The sequence below is a fragment of the Plectropomus leopardus genome, chromosome 3, assembly GCF_008729295.1.
Source record: "Plectropomus leopardus isolate mb chromosome 3, YSFRI_Pleo_2.0, whole genome shotgun sequence".
NCBI lineage: Eukaryota > Metazoa > Chordata > Actinopteri > Perciformes > Serranidae > Plectropomus > Plectropomus leopardus.
Genome location: NC_056465.1, coordinates 15,484,270 through 15,498,487, shown reverse-complemented (window position 1 = coordinate 15,498,487; position 14,218 = coordinate 15,484,270). Strand labels below are relative to the sequence as shown.

Genomic DNA, 14,218 nt, shown 5'->3' with positions numbered 1-14,218 from the left:
GCCAAATACTGTTGTACTTGTAATATTTTGCTGTCCCTGAAAGGAATTATTTCATCTGCATGGATGTGAAGCTGTGAGAGAGCTTGCGAGCATCAGCAGAAGGCCTTGCAGGAGGGCTGTTTGTTTGGCTCGGTCCGACATTTCATCAGATCTCTCCCCCTGTATGTAACCTCGAAATTCATCTGAGTGCTTCATGCCAATTAATTTATCATGAGGGTGAAGTGGAGTTGACAGCCTCAGGGCTGCGTGCCTCCGCCTCTATCTGGTGTCACTGCTGTGTGTTTTTAATGGGGAGTGTGGAGGTCGGTTTGTGGATTCAAAAAACTTCAGCAATCAGCTCAAACTGCTTTACGCTCCCTTTTTTCTGATAATGGCACAATATCAAAAAAGTTTGGGTTTTTTTTGAGTAAACTTCAGAAGTATTTTCCAGGGAATGTGTCGTTTTGAAATCCGTCAGTTGGCACCACGTCAAAATCATCAGATGATCCTGCAGTGACAGACTGCAGCAGACTTGTGTGGTATGAACACAGACGCGCAGGAGTGGAGATAAAATGTCCCAGAGAGGCATGAAAAGTGGTTTTGCCCATAGAGGATTGAGCCACACAGGAGGATTCAGTCCTGGCTGCCTGGGCTCAGATCCCAGCAGAGCTTTCTGTCCTTGGTCTCCTGGATTTTACCAGTCTGTCTCTAACTGTCTGGACCCACTCTGACCCTGAATACAAATAAAATAATCCCAAGGAGAGCTGTTTGCCCTAAATGAAAGAGCGACTCAGAGTTTCCTTAAAGAAAAGCAGTTCTCAAAAGCCTCTCAGCTAACTCATATTGGTTTTTAGCACATCTCTAGTAATGGCACTTTTGTCACTAAAAATGGTGTTTTTGGATTGTTTTTTTTTTCATTCTAGCTGGTATTGAGAGGAAGTAGGAATTAGTTGCGATGGAAATCTCAATGATTCTGAATATGACACAATTATAAAAAGATTATGGATGCATCATGGTGCATTGATTGTTATAATATTTTTAAAATTCTTTACATGATTTATTTTGTTTTCACTGTGTGACTACTACTTTAAAACATATGTAGGTCTAAATGGGTATACTATTTTATACTATGGGTACAAAAAAAATCTATATGACAGAATCATGCATAGAATGTGAACATACATGAAAAACAATCAATCTGGAAAGACATCAAGTAGCTTCTAGGTGTTGCCAGAGAGTTAGTGCCTGATCCTCACGACCTTCTCTATATTGTAACTTGGAAAGAGGAGAGACAATGCAAACGCATAAGAGGCAGAAGTGAAGCACATTATTTACAGAGACAGGAGAATGAAACACGGAGAGAGACAAGAGAAGGATGTGATGTAGCACCTCAGTTTACACCTCAAAAAACATGTCATGTTTTTGACCCCATTTAATTACTGAGCTGTAATCTGATCACAGCTCTCCCTCCACTCATGCATAGATGTGCAGCAGTGAGTGTGTATAGAATGACGGAGGGGGGTTGGGGCAGATGGGCTGATGTATATCTGGCCTGGAATAGATTGACAATAATTGATCCAGATGACCCCTTACTGGATTTAGACCTCTGGCTCACAGCAGGACGTGGATATGCCCTCAACACAGTAGCTACTGTATGAAGATTTGCAGAGCATTTTCAAGTCCTGCACATGAAGTACAAATTCAATTTATTTTATTAGATTACTTGCATTTAATTCTACATTACACTCGAATATTGTAGTTCTTACTCACATTTGCAGTTTAAGATTTTACACACAGAACATTATCAGCTTCTACAATATATGATACATTGCTTTCTATTGATCTACCCAACAGTATATAAATTAGCTCCCTTTCAACCATAGCCAACATATGCTTTTCTGTATATGGTTATATTCAGTAATGAGCCAATGATATGCCAGTATGAGTTTTTTATGCCTCTGTGCCGATGTCTGTCTCATTTTTGTAAATGTGATATCTCAAGAACACATTGAGGGAATTTCTTTAAGTTTTACACAGATGTCCACTTTGAGTCAGAAAAGAACTGATTAGACTAGTGGTCAAAGGTCAAGGTCACTTTGACCTTGTGTCTGTCTCAGTGTCATGAATGCAATGTCTCAAACCACCGTGAGAGAATGTCTTAATATTTGGCACAAATATCTACCTGGACTCAAGATGAGGAGATTTGATTTTGGTGGTCAAAGGTCAAGGTTACTGTGACCCCGTTTTTGTCTCATTTTCATGAACACATTATCTCGAGTAGAATTTGAGGGAATTATCAGATTTGGCACAAACAGCCACTTCAACTCAAAGATGAACTGATTAGGATTTGAGGGTAGAATCACTGACCTCATGAAACATGTTTTTGGGGATAAGTCAAGAATTGAAATACTAATTGGGACAAAATTTCATACAGATAGGATAAAACGATCAAGTGATGACAGGCCAGCTTGTACCCCAAGTTTAAGCACACCCTCTTGTGTAATATTGCGATTATACAACTATTACCAACAAAATAAAAATTTATAATCAAAATGTATTCATTTTTTGAGGCAATTAGCTCTCAAAATAAAATGCTTTATGCAACTGTTATATCCATTTCCATGGAAACACGCAGAGTCTGACTAATTCCTGGAAAACAATCAGTAGAATCCTATATGAAATATTATGTGATTTACTACTCCAGCAAGTAGGTCGGACCTTAGTAATGACCTACCAACGGACACATTTTCTAGTCCCTCTTCAGTCTGCTGGCCAACTTGTGCTTATATATTTGAGAGATTGTGGGATTTCCCAAACTAAATAAATACACCAGATATGAACATAGAAATGCTTAGCTTGCTCAGTTTTGTTATGACTAAGGATGTTGTTACCTAGCGAAATATTCTGCTTCTTGATGCCATTATGCCCTTCACGGTTCACTGCAGTCTAACTCAGCCTATATTTCCCCTCATGCCTAGATCTTGACTAAGTGTTGTTTAGTTTGCAGATAAGTTTGCTGTTTTCTGGTCATCCACACAAATGTTACTTTTTTGTCAGTGCTTATACATATCTGTGCAGAATATGGTGGTTTGTGCTGATTGTCGTTTTTGTAGTTTACACCATTAGTGAGGTAGCTGTTACTTTTCATTTGTTCAGCTGTATTTACAAACAAATGGGTGTCATTATCTATATAGTGGTAATGATATTATACATGTTGCTACCACCTACTTGTGTTACCATGGTAATAATTTCAAGTCTCCTGAAACTATCATACAGAAACGGCGGAGTAATCTTCTTAGAGCTGAGGCAGGTGTGCTGTAATGCACTCTAAAAGTCTTGTGGACCAGTCAGTTTGCTTGGTTGGAACTATTTTTTGTATAATGTGACATTATAATGTTCTGCAAAAAAAAAATAATAATCTGGCCATATTCAGTGCCATAACTCAGGAACAGAAGGGGAGACATTTGGTCAAATACTGAATTAGCGACACTTATCTTTCGTGTCTAACTTGAAACTGTGCTGATTGTATAGATCTTTTGTGCTGCTGGGGGTGGAAGATGTTTGTCAAGTATCCATGTTTTCACAGATTTGATGTGAACTGTAAGTGCAGCTTGAGTGGTCTACAGAGGCATAGAACCACAAAGCATTGATTCTAGTTATGTTTTTTAGTTTAGATTCTTATATCCATTTATTTTTCCTCAAATATCTCCGTTCTTTGTCTTGCATAAGATTTTGAGTGCATTACTTTAATTGTAATTGAGCATTTTTACATGGTGGCTCTGCTATTGCACCACCAGTGGAGGTATTCAGATCACATCTTGCTCTTTTATCACACATGAATCTGGTACCTTGTCCTCCTGTGGGGTTAAATATGTTGGGCTGATTTATAGTTTAAGCTTTAACGACAGCTCTTCAGGGTGCCAGATATGCGGCTCCCTCTACCCAGTCACGCAGGGTTTTACTCTCACAACACCTGATTTGATTAAGCGCTACACAGTTTCTTGTTAATTGGATCAGGTGTGTGTAAATCAGACTGCACTCCTCTCCCCTGCTCTGCATTAAGTTAGACAAGGCCTCTGTGGCTGTCAAGCTGCTGTTTGCTCTCCTTCACCTCAGGAGGGATTTAATCCAGTTTTAATCTGCTCATATCATCAAACCTCGACGTGATGCATCCTGTCTGAGCTGATTAGCGTGACGGGCTTTTCACAGAGCAACGTCAAGAGACATAACGGGACATTAATCTCTGTGTGATCCGCTGTGACGGCTGCGAGCTGATGAGCAGTCAGTCATTTTTTCTCATTAAGATGAGAATATCATAGAATGGAAATCCTGACAGAAGCTCCTTTACTTTGATGTTAATTCTTATTTCTTTTTTTAGCTTATTGGCTTATTGCCTTTAACAGCCCAGCAATCAGTTCTGTGGTCAGTTAATTAGTTTTATTCTCATAATTAAGTATTTTTATGCTGCTGTTAATTTGCTTGCTTCGTGTCTGATGTTGTGAGCAGGATTTTACCTCCAGACAGTGAGATAAATGTTGAGGTTCACCACAAACCTCAGATCAAACTCTCTAGCCTTGAAAAGATTTGTTACAATATCTTGAGCACTTGTTTTTCTTGCTTACACTCAAGAAAAATGGCCAGTTCCCCACAGCCTCTTTACTGTTATCCACATTTTCACTTGATAAATTGTCACTTTAATGGCCTTGCTCAAGGGCAATTGCACAGTGGCTGTTAAAGGTGATAGAGATGATAACTCATACTGTAAAATGCTCAAGCTGGGTAATTTGATACAGTGATTGAATACTTGGAAGCAACATTCATGTTGCCCTGCAAATGCCCTGTCTGTAAAAATATTTAGTCTTTTTCAGGATGCAGACTGAACTTATATGAACATTTCCTGTGGGCATAATAGGGTATTGTTGGACCACTTTGCAAATGCAAATTAAGACTGTAGCACACAGATTTGTCTGGTTCCCTTTTTTTTTGCCAAGTGATGGACTGTGGCCAACTTTGTGGCTGAATTAGTGACTTTTAAATCTCCTGCAACTTTATTTCGTAGAAGTGACTGAAAACAGTTCTGCTGTGACGCCATTTTCCACTTAGAACAAATGCACAAGTTGCCATCCAAAGCATTTAGCCCACAAGGTTGTACAGCTGGTGTGCAATCAATGTTAAAACATGTAGCATCACTTTTCAGCATATTTCTGCTTTCCCACAGTGACGTGCAAAACAGGGAACATGGCTGCTTTATTGTATTGTAATAGCGGGATGTTATTGCAGCACCATTTCCATTTAAAAGAACAGCTTGGTAAGAGTCAGCACTAAACAACAACCTGTTGATGGTTGTGGTGGTTGCTGATCTTTACAGTCTTTTATTGGCAGATAAAACCATGTCAAAGATAAAAACAGCACTGGCTTCATTCCATTAAAGTGTCTGATTTAGTTATGATAGATGATAGAGAGCCAGTACACCCAGCCCAGTAGTGGGACACTGGAACGGGAATGTAGACATTAGTAGCGTTATTGATCCATTCTTGCTAAACACTTCAATTATCTTGCATTAAAAAGGCAAAGCTCACACAGTTTAATGTAATTTTCTAAGCAACATGTAGCTTTTACAAAAATATTGACAAATTTGCATACAACACCCACCAGACACTGGTCTGGTGGTCCTTTTTCTCTGTTTTCTCTGGTAATGTCGCACTAATTTCAAAAGTATAAGTAGTCTTGAATTGTGACCATCCCAAGGCACACCTAATGAGTCTGTTTAATCAGCATCTTGATATGCCACACCATCATGTCGATGTATTCTCTCTGAAAATAACAAGGGCTCACTAACACTGATTTTAACAAATTTGTGGCCAAATTTTTTGAGAAAAAATGCTATTTTTCATAATGTAAACAAAGTCATGTATCTTTAACGTAAACTTGTAGCAAAAACAAAAGTGTTGTATTTGAATTTTTGTTTAGTGTGTTTACTTTGACCAGAGTTCGTTGTCCTATGTACTTTTTATATGGAGTATATGCAAACACTCAACCCGTTAAGGTTAAAATAAAATGAAATAAAATGAGATATAACTTAATTTATCACAAGGAAAATCACTGTGCAGCAGTTGCAACACAAAGTTGGAAAAATCTAAAATATAAGCAATGTATAAAATGCCAAAATGATGTTAACAGTGTGGATCATAAGTACAAACAGGTTAACAGTAGGGATCAGTCCAGGTGGATTGCATCCGGATATGTAATGTGCTGTTTGTGCAGCATCCTATCTGAAATTTATTGTTTTTACTTTCAATAGTTTATAAGAGTTTCTTGTGTGCTCTGATTGAACCTTACCTATGAAAAAATTAAACTGCATGCTTTCTGTTTTTAAGTCCTCAACCAACTATAAGGAAAATACCAATAAAGTGGCAGTAACCATTCAACAATACTCCTCTAAACTGTTTGTGTAGTTATCAGAATATGTGAATAAATACAACACGTATAAATCAAATCCTAAGAGTCTAGCTCATTACAAATGAGAGACTTGGTTGTTTTCTCTACATGTATGCAATTTTTCTCCCCTGACTCCATGTTGTTTAGTCAGTTTAGACCCATATTTGTATCAGTCAGTCAAATTTATTGCATCTCTAGCTGCTGCCATCCTGGACCAGCCTGACACCCAAAATCTGCTTTCTTGGCTGCGCTGCTATTGTCTATTGTCAATTGTAGCTCCAGTAATCTGTGTTGAAACAATAACGACTATTGTTTGTATGCAAATGTACAGTAATTCCATCCAAACCCAGTGGGAACAATGCTTCATATAGCCAGTGATGCTGACCTATATAAATGGTTGTTTCTCTTGCTTAGACAAAGAACAGAGCCTCCTCTGCACACACATTATCCTCATTAGCGTCAGTGTATAATTGACTCACAGTGGGGACGGCTCATTGCATACGTTAACATTATGCAAACTCTATTAACTGTGTAATGTTGCATGAATTCACCAAAGTGCCCACATAGTCCCTTATTGTCCCGTGAGCCTCTATCTGCTGTTAGTCCCCACAGCGAGCGCGCGGTTCTTCAAAGAGAGCAGGATGGCTAATTGGACTGCTAGCGGTTAGCAAATCTTCAGCTTCATTTGCACAAATAGCCTCATTACACCAGGAGAACATCAATGACCTCGAGGTTCCCAAAAAAACACAATTACATTCGGAAATGGGGGATATTTTTTTCCTCTATTTATAGCATTATCCACCATCATTGTACACTCAGAGGGAAAGTGAGGGTCCCCAAAGCACCGAATGAACAGATGAACAGATGAACAAGATGATAATGATGTTCACTTCATTTTAATGATGTTTTAGCCTTTTGGCTTTGATCATTGTCCTAATAAGAGTTTCCTATGTGATGTTTCCATTTTCCAAGTGTTGCATAACTCACAAGGATAACTGGGAATGGATTTTTATCATGGTTGGCTCAATTTTTTTGATAATCAAGCACATGAAAGGTTATTTACTGAAATGTATTTCTTCTTCCTAAAAACAAAAAAGATACCATTCAAAATGACTACCTACAGGTCGTGTAATTATGTGCATGCTGTAAATTAAATGAACAAGGCAAACATGGGACAATATTGACAACAAAAGATGTAAGAAAGCACAAAACAAACTGAATGCTACAGAATCTGCTTTCAGAGTGAAATCACGTGCAAACTCTTTTTAATCTAACCCTCTTTTATTTTGCTCTCTCTATCACAGAAGAACACTTAAGAGACTCAAATAGTTTTTGTGTAATAAACCTGATATTTACTTTTGTATGTTTATGTTTTTCCATGTAAGTATCTGTCTTTATCTGCGCTTTGATATGAGGCCAATTTGTCATTTTACAGAAACTTCCGAAACACAAGTAGCATTAATTCATTTCAGATCAACAAATTTAACTTAATTTTAACTGTATTACAACAAACCACAAATGCTGTTTTTCCACCTGAGGCTTTTTTTCTGAAACCACACTAATAAAAATGTAGACAAATTTAAGGAGTGGTGATCAGAGCTCTGAAAAATAAATATAGAATGACACTGTCCCAGGAATTCAGGATTATCCACAAACTGGCTGTGAACAGGTTTTTTAGAACTCTAATCTAATGCTGAAAATAAAAAGTTATGTAAATGATGAATTATGTAATAAAGCTGCACTTAAACGAACCCATCAGTTCAGCTTTTTTTTACCAGGTGGAAATTTCCACAAAAAATAATTAAATTAATATTAATTTAACTTATTATGTTTGTTGGATGCCAATTAAACCATTTATCTCAAAATAATAACTATCACATTGAACCAATGTGATTTTCTGAAAATCAAACTTAGCTATATTACATTGGTCTAATGTGAACAAAAAATGCTACTGTCACTTTGATAAAATGTGATTTCCTAAATGTTTAACATTTTTTATATTACACTGTCCAAATGTAATTTTGTAATAATTTAATATTAATAAAAATAATAATTATTTAATGCATTTTTGATCATGTAAAATACAAGAACATTTTATTGCTCAAATATATTTTACCTTAGTCTGGCTTAGTATTTTACTTATAACTGTTTGCATGCATACACCAACAAACCTTCACAAATATGCAGTCGTGCTATGTATACTAAATAAGCAAACGAATCATATCACCTTTGGGTTTCTTTGATTTTAGAACTTTTACAACAAAACTGCTGACAATTGCCAAAGAAATACAACTGGCACACATGGGACAGTTTCCATAATTAATAATAAACAGGATGTGCAGTATAACATTTTTACAGTACAATAACAGAGCTTTTACTTGATAGAGCCCACCATACTTTCACCATACCATGAACAAATGCACGGGAGAAAATGGGACTTTATGTCTGCAAAGACCACAAACAGATTCCCATCCACTTGTGCTGTGTAAGAGTGAGATCATAAAGTAGGTTTCAGTGACAGAAAACATCACCAAATAAAACCATAATAAGTGTAAGTAGAGGTAGTTTGAACTAAATCTTCCAGATCGTTGTATAAAACAGATGGATAGAGTTTGCATTAGACATGGAATGACAGTCTGCTCACTCTTCTTTATTTTCGGAGCCCCTGAGGTGAGTTTCTCTAAAGAGCAACTGGCTCAGTGGCAGAGTGTCACATGCAGGTAGATTTATGTCTCTTAAAAGTGAGGCGTGTATCTCTCTACCCCAGGCTCGCCTCACTGTTTTTGATAGAGCTGAGTGACAAATGAAGAGCTCAGGCAGAAGAGAGATTTATTCACCTCCGTCAAAAAAGTTACGCTGTTACAAAATGATCATTATCATAAGATTTCAACAAATTTGATGATCTCCAAGAGGTATGTTTGTAATGCCTACACTCATGTTTGTTTTGTTTTCATTTGTTCCAATACTATCAGTCTTTATTAAAGCTGGTCTGTCTTCTCATTTGTAAATCACACTAGTATGTTAACTTCAATGTTCTTTCTTAACTAAAAAACAAAAACAATCGTGGCTTATCTCTATTTAGGTCTGAGTGAAAAACCAAAAACACAACCTTTTAAGTTAGGTTATTTCTGTTCTTCACTTTAAAGCAAAAGGAGGAATTAGCCTCAGAGACTATTATTTTAAAAAGTTTGTGATTTAATTAAAAAACAACAACAACAAAAAAACACAGCAAGTTATTTTTATAGAGACTTCTTCAGCTGGGAGATTACGACTGCACCAATGCCATGGGACAAAAACAACAAACTAATGGAAAACAACACTACTGAATACAATACAGATGAAATAAAACAAACAAATACAACATGGAAATAGCCTAATGTTTTAATGCTTTCTGGCTCGTCCAAAAGTGATTGATGCCACATCGATTACTTTATCATAGATATAAACATGTTTTAGATTTTGCTTCATATATCTAAAATATAGATATATTTTTTTAACAACTATTTTGACTGTCAATTAAGCCATCAATTATTTTCTAATTTTTTTTATTAGTTGTTTGCAGATGTCCATCAACATCTGCATGGATGTTTGTGCATTAGCGTGTGGTCTGATGTTTAATGTTATTTCATACATACAGAGTTTAAAGAGGGCAGAGTCTGTATCACTATCTTAGTAAAACAGTGGCAGCTTAATGTCACAGAAACTCACACTTCCGCTGAGAGTAAGGCATTCTTTTGCAAACATTGTACCATCATGGCAATGTATCTACCTGTCTGGATGTATCAGTAATGTTTTATGAATGAATGTTACACTAAATTACCAGTGACGTTAACTTAATATATTCTTTTTTTTCCTGTGTGTTTCAAAGGGAGCAGCCCATCTTTAGCGCCAGAGCTCATGTCTTCCAGATCGACCCAGCCACCAAACGCAACTGGCTGCCGGCCAGCAAACATGCCGTCACAGTATCCTTCTTCTATGATGCCAGCCGCAGCGTCTACCGCATCATCAGCGTGGGCGGGACAAAGGTGGGAGCCCTCCATGCATATGACTGCACAGATACAGGCACATAAATGCTACTTCAGCAGTTCACATCACCCATATTTTCAATTAATCAATTTCGTACAAATGGTCATTTTGAGTCACGGATGAAATGACTCGACTTTGGTGGTCAAACATCAAGGTCACTGTGACCCCATCCATCTCATTCTCATTAATGAAATATCTCAAAGGCCTCCTCAAATTTGGAACAAACATCAACTTGGACTTAAGAATGAACTGAATATAATTTGGTGGGCAAAGGTCACTGAGAACTCACAAAACATGTAACAAATCAAATCAAGCTTTTGTTTCTGCAGTAACTTATTGCACCTTGTTGCATTCAGCAGCGAGTTCACTGTATTTTCCTCATATGGTTTTAGTAGTACATCACTGTAGCTACTTGTTATTCGTGTAGTTTTATATCCTCATGGCTTTTAATTTAGCTTCCTCTGTGTTCACACTCTCCTGAGATTCTTCATATAAAGGGAAATAAATCTGTTTTCCATTTGGTTGTGGCTGTTTTGGTTGGGGATGCGTTAGAAGTTGCACATTGTCAGCAGAATATTTATAACACACCCACATTGGTAATAGAGGATCCACAAAAACAGGAAAGCACCTGGGAGTCCAAACACTGACAGCAAATCTTGTTAGCACCTAAATGAAAACTCTTTGTAGTTATCACCCAGTTGTGCCAATTTAGCACCCTGAGACTTGAGGCTTTTGGAGAAGAGACCAAAGAAATCTACATTTGGCAACAAATCCACCTCAGCAGACTGTTCACTTTTCTGAACAGATCATCGCACATCACAACAAGCCTTTTCACTTAGCTCTTTTTCTGGCCTGGCAGTGGGATGCATGCACTGTTCTCCATAAGACCTACAGAATTTATTTATTTATTTTTTAACTGTAAGTAACACAACTACAAATTTGAACAATAAACCAGTTGAATGCGACTTGTGGTATTAATGTTGTGATGTTATATACTGTATATTTGCCAATGATCCTAAAGAGAACTATAGAAATACCAGCAAACACCAGCATGTTTACTGTAATCAGCTGCTGCACTCTTGATATACAAATAAATCAGCATATTTGCAGGTCAAGTACATGCAAAGGAAAATATAAGACAGAGCTGTAATGAATTTGGCATTTAAAAGTCACATAAATTATTAATGTTCTTGTTGTTGATTCTGGATATTGTGAATTCTTTCTCCGTGAAAGTGACCTTTAAAAAACAACATGACTTTTAACCCTGTGCAACTAGAGCAAATTGGCTTGACTTTCAAAAATATGTAAAGAAGACAATGAGCAACTTCATAATAAATCACCCAAAAATTAGCAAGAAAATTACCTGAAAATTAGATAAACTAAGCAGAAACAAAGATAAAACAATAGAAAAGTTAAAAAAAAAAAAAAAAAAAACAACTAACAAACAAAGAAATAGCAACAAAAAATGAACAAAAAAAGAACAAAAAAGTGCTAAAAAATTGCAATAACAAAAAACATTTTCCCCCTGCTTTTCAAAGAAATAATTTTCTCAACCTACTAATTTCTTGTCTTTTTTCCATGTCGTTTCTTTCATGTTTTTGAAAGAAACTCAAACCACTTAAGATAAATTATTCAAAGGTTTGAATAAGGCATCTGAACGCAGCAAAAGAAAAATTATGTCTATCCAGGTTTTAAAGGATGTGATTAAAGGCATGCAATTACATCCAAGTGCAGCAATCCCGCAAAACTAAGTGAAAGCACCTTCATTACTGCTACTGTAGGCGTGGATTTACTTAAAAATTCAATTCGTAAAAAATCTGTGAAATGAAAAGATGATTGTAAACAGTGATGAAGAAAATACAAATAGATGATTGTAAAAAAACAAAAAAAAAAGATCATATTACATTAAAAGAAGAAATGCATAATATGAGTAATAAATGTGGTCCAGTGAATGAATGAGTTTGACTTTGACTGAGTTTGACTGATACACTATTATGATTATTCCCTCCACCCAGCATCTGAGATCGATGTTAGGGTTGATCCCCTATAGATTTTGTCTGAACATTCTCCAGTGTGCATATTTAATACAACATGTTTCATATTCCTCTCTGTGCCCTTTCTGCTTAAATATCCTGTATTTCTGTGCAGGATCATGTTATTTATCACAACAGCGTCCCACTTTGCCTACTAGGATAGTTTCATCTTTTTTTGTTCATGTTATTTATTTCTTCTTTTTCTCTCTGTGGTGTCAGGCCATCATCAACAGCACCATCACCCCCAACATGACCTTCACCAAAACCTCGCAGAAGTTTGGCCAGTGGGCAGACAGCAGGGCAAACACTGTCTATGGCCTAGGCTTCTCCACGGAGCAGCAGCTGCAGCAGGTAAACACCGCTCACACACACACACACACGCACACACTATGGCAACATTCAGACAAAATAGGGAGGGAGAGGGGGAGAAAGAGGGACTATGGAGCAGGGGGAATACAGTCATGTGATGATCAAGGCCCCATTTCACCCCATATTTAATTCATATTAACACATCTTTTATTCCGTCAGTGTCAGATCCAGCTGGATTATATTTACACACAGACACAAAACATCTCCACTCTCTTAACCTCACCATGATGCAGGTTTTCATACATTTCCTCCCACTATATTTATCTATCTCCAAGACTTTAATTTTGCTTAGTGACTTGACCTTCAGAGAACATCTGTCACACATGTATTATTTTTATCTATTTAATTTACTTTAAATTAAAGGGACAGTTCACACCAAAATAAAAAAAACAAATATATTTTTCCTCTGATCTGTAGTGCTATATATTTCCATTATATATGGCCGATATCTCCAGCACTCGGTAACTCACGCCAAAACAATCTAAACAAATGAATAGGACAACAGATTAGATTATTGTTTGAGGGGTGAACTGTCCCTTTAAACTGTCATTAAAAGTGATTGCAAAATAGGCTTAAATTAATATATTGAAATATATATGGAGTCACAGCCAATGGACAATAAATGGAACAAATATTCTTGTCAACCCAGAATGAAGCTGCATTATACATAAAAAGCCAAGAATTTGAAGTATATAATATTCATTTTTGTTATTATTTATTTATTTGTATTTATTTATTTATTTTGAGGAAGGAAGCTTCAAGACAGTGATGATTTAAGGTATGGTGCGATTTGAGATTTCCAGTGATCTCTGCAGACTAAGTGTGACTTCGGTCTTCTGTCTCCACCTGCAGTTTGCAGAGCAGTTTAAGGAGGTGAAGGAGGCGGCCCGTTTGGCCAGAGAGAAATCTCAGGAGAGATTTGAACTGGCCAACCCTGCGCTTAACATTGCAGCTCCAGAGGTAAAGTACTGCTCTACTTTCTTCAAGCTCTTGTGTGACTGCCCACACAAGTTTTCCAAAATATTTTGGGTAATCAGAGGAAGGAAATGGAAACTCCATATCCTGTTATGTACTCAAAATAACCAGACTTCTCCCATTGTAACAGATCTGTTAAAGGCCTAAAGAGCCACAATAGTAATAGTAAATAATAAATCATCTAATGAAAGCTTTTCCATTTCCTGATGAGAAAACATCCGTCATGGGGAAGTGGTGGATCATCAGTAATCAGGACATTTTTTCTGGAAAAACATTACCGTTACAGGGATACTTTGCATATCTTTAATCAGTTCTGTATCATACTCATAACAATGTGGGTAGTATGTGTCAGTGATCTGTGGCAAACCAAGATTATGTGACTTCACTGCCTAGTCCTC

General features: G+C 36.9%; 1 protein-coding gene across 3 annotated transcripts in view; it reads left to right on the top strand.

The window, feature by feature from the left end:
• Positions 1-14,218, top strand: part of LOC121965043 (homer protein homolog 3-like) — a 57,774-nt gene that overhangs the window by 11,711 nt on the left and 31,845 nt on the right. For all 3 annotated transcript variants that reach the window (XM_042515226.1, XM_042515218.1, XM_042515211.1), the window contains 3 exons: positions 10,286-10,442; positions 12,696-12,827; positions 13,698-13,805. In XM_042515226.1, the coding sequence (XP_042371160.1) occupies positions 10,286-10,442; positions 12,696-12,827; positions 13,698-13,805 (397 nt within the window). The remainder of the gene's footprint in view (positions 1-10,285; positions 10,443-12,695; positions 12,828-13,697; positions 13,806-14,218) is intronic.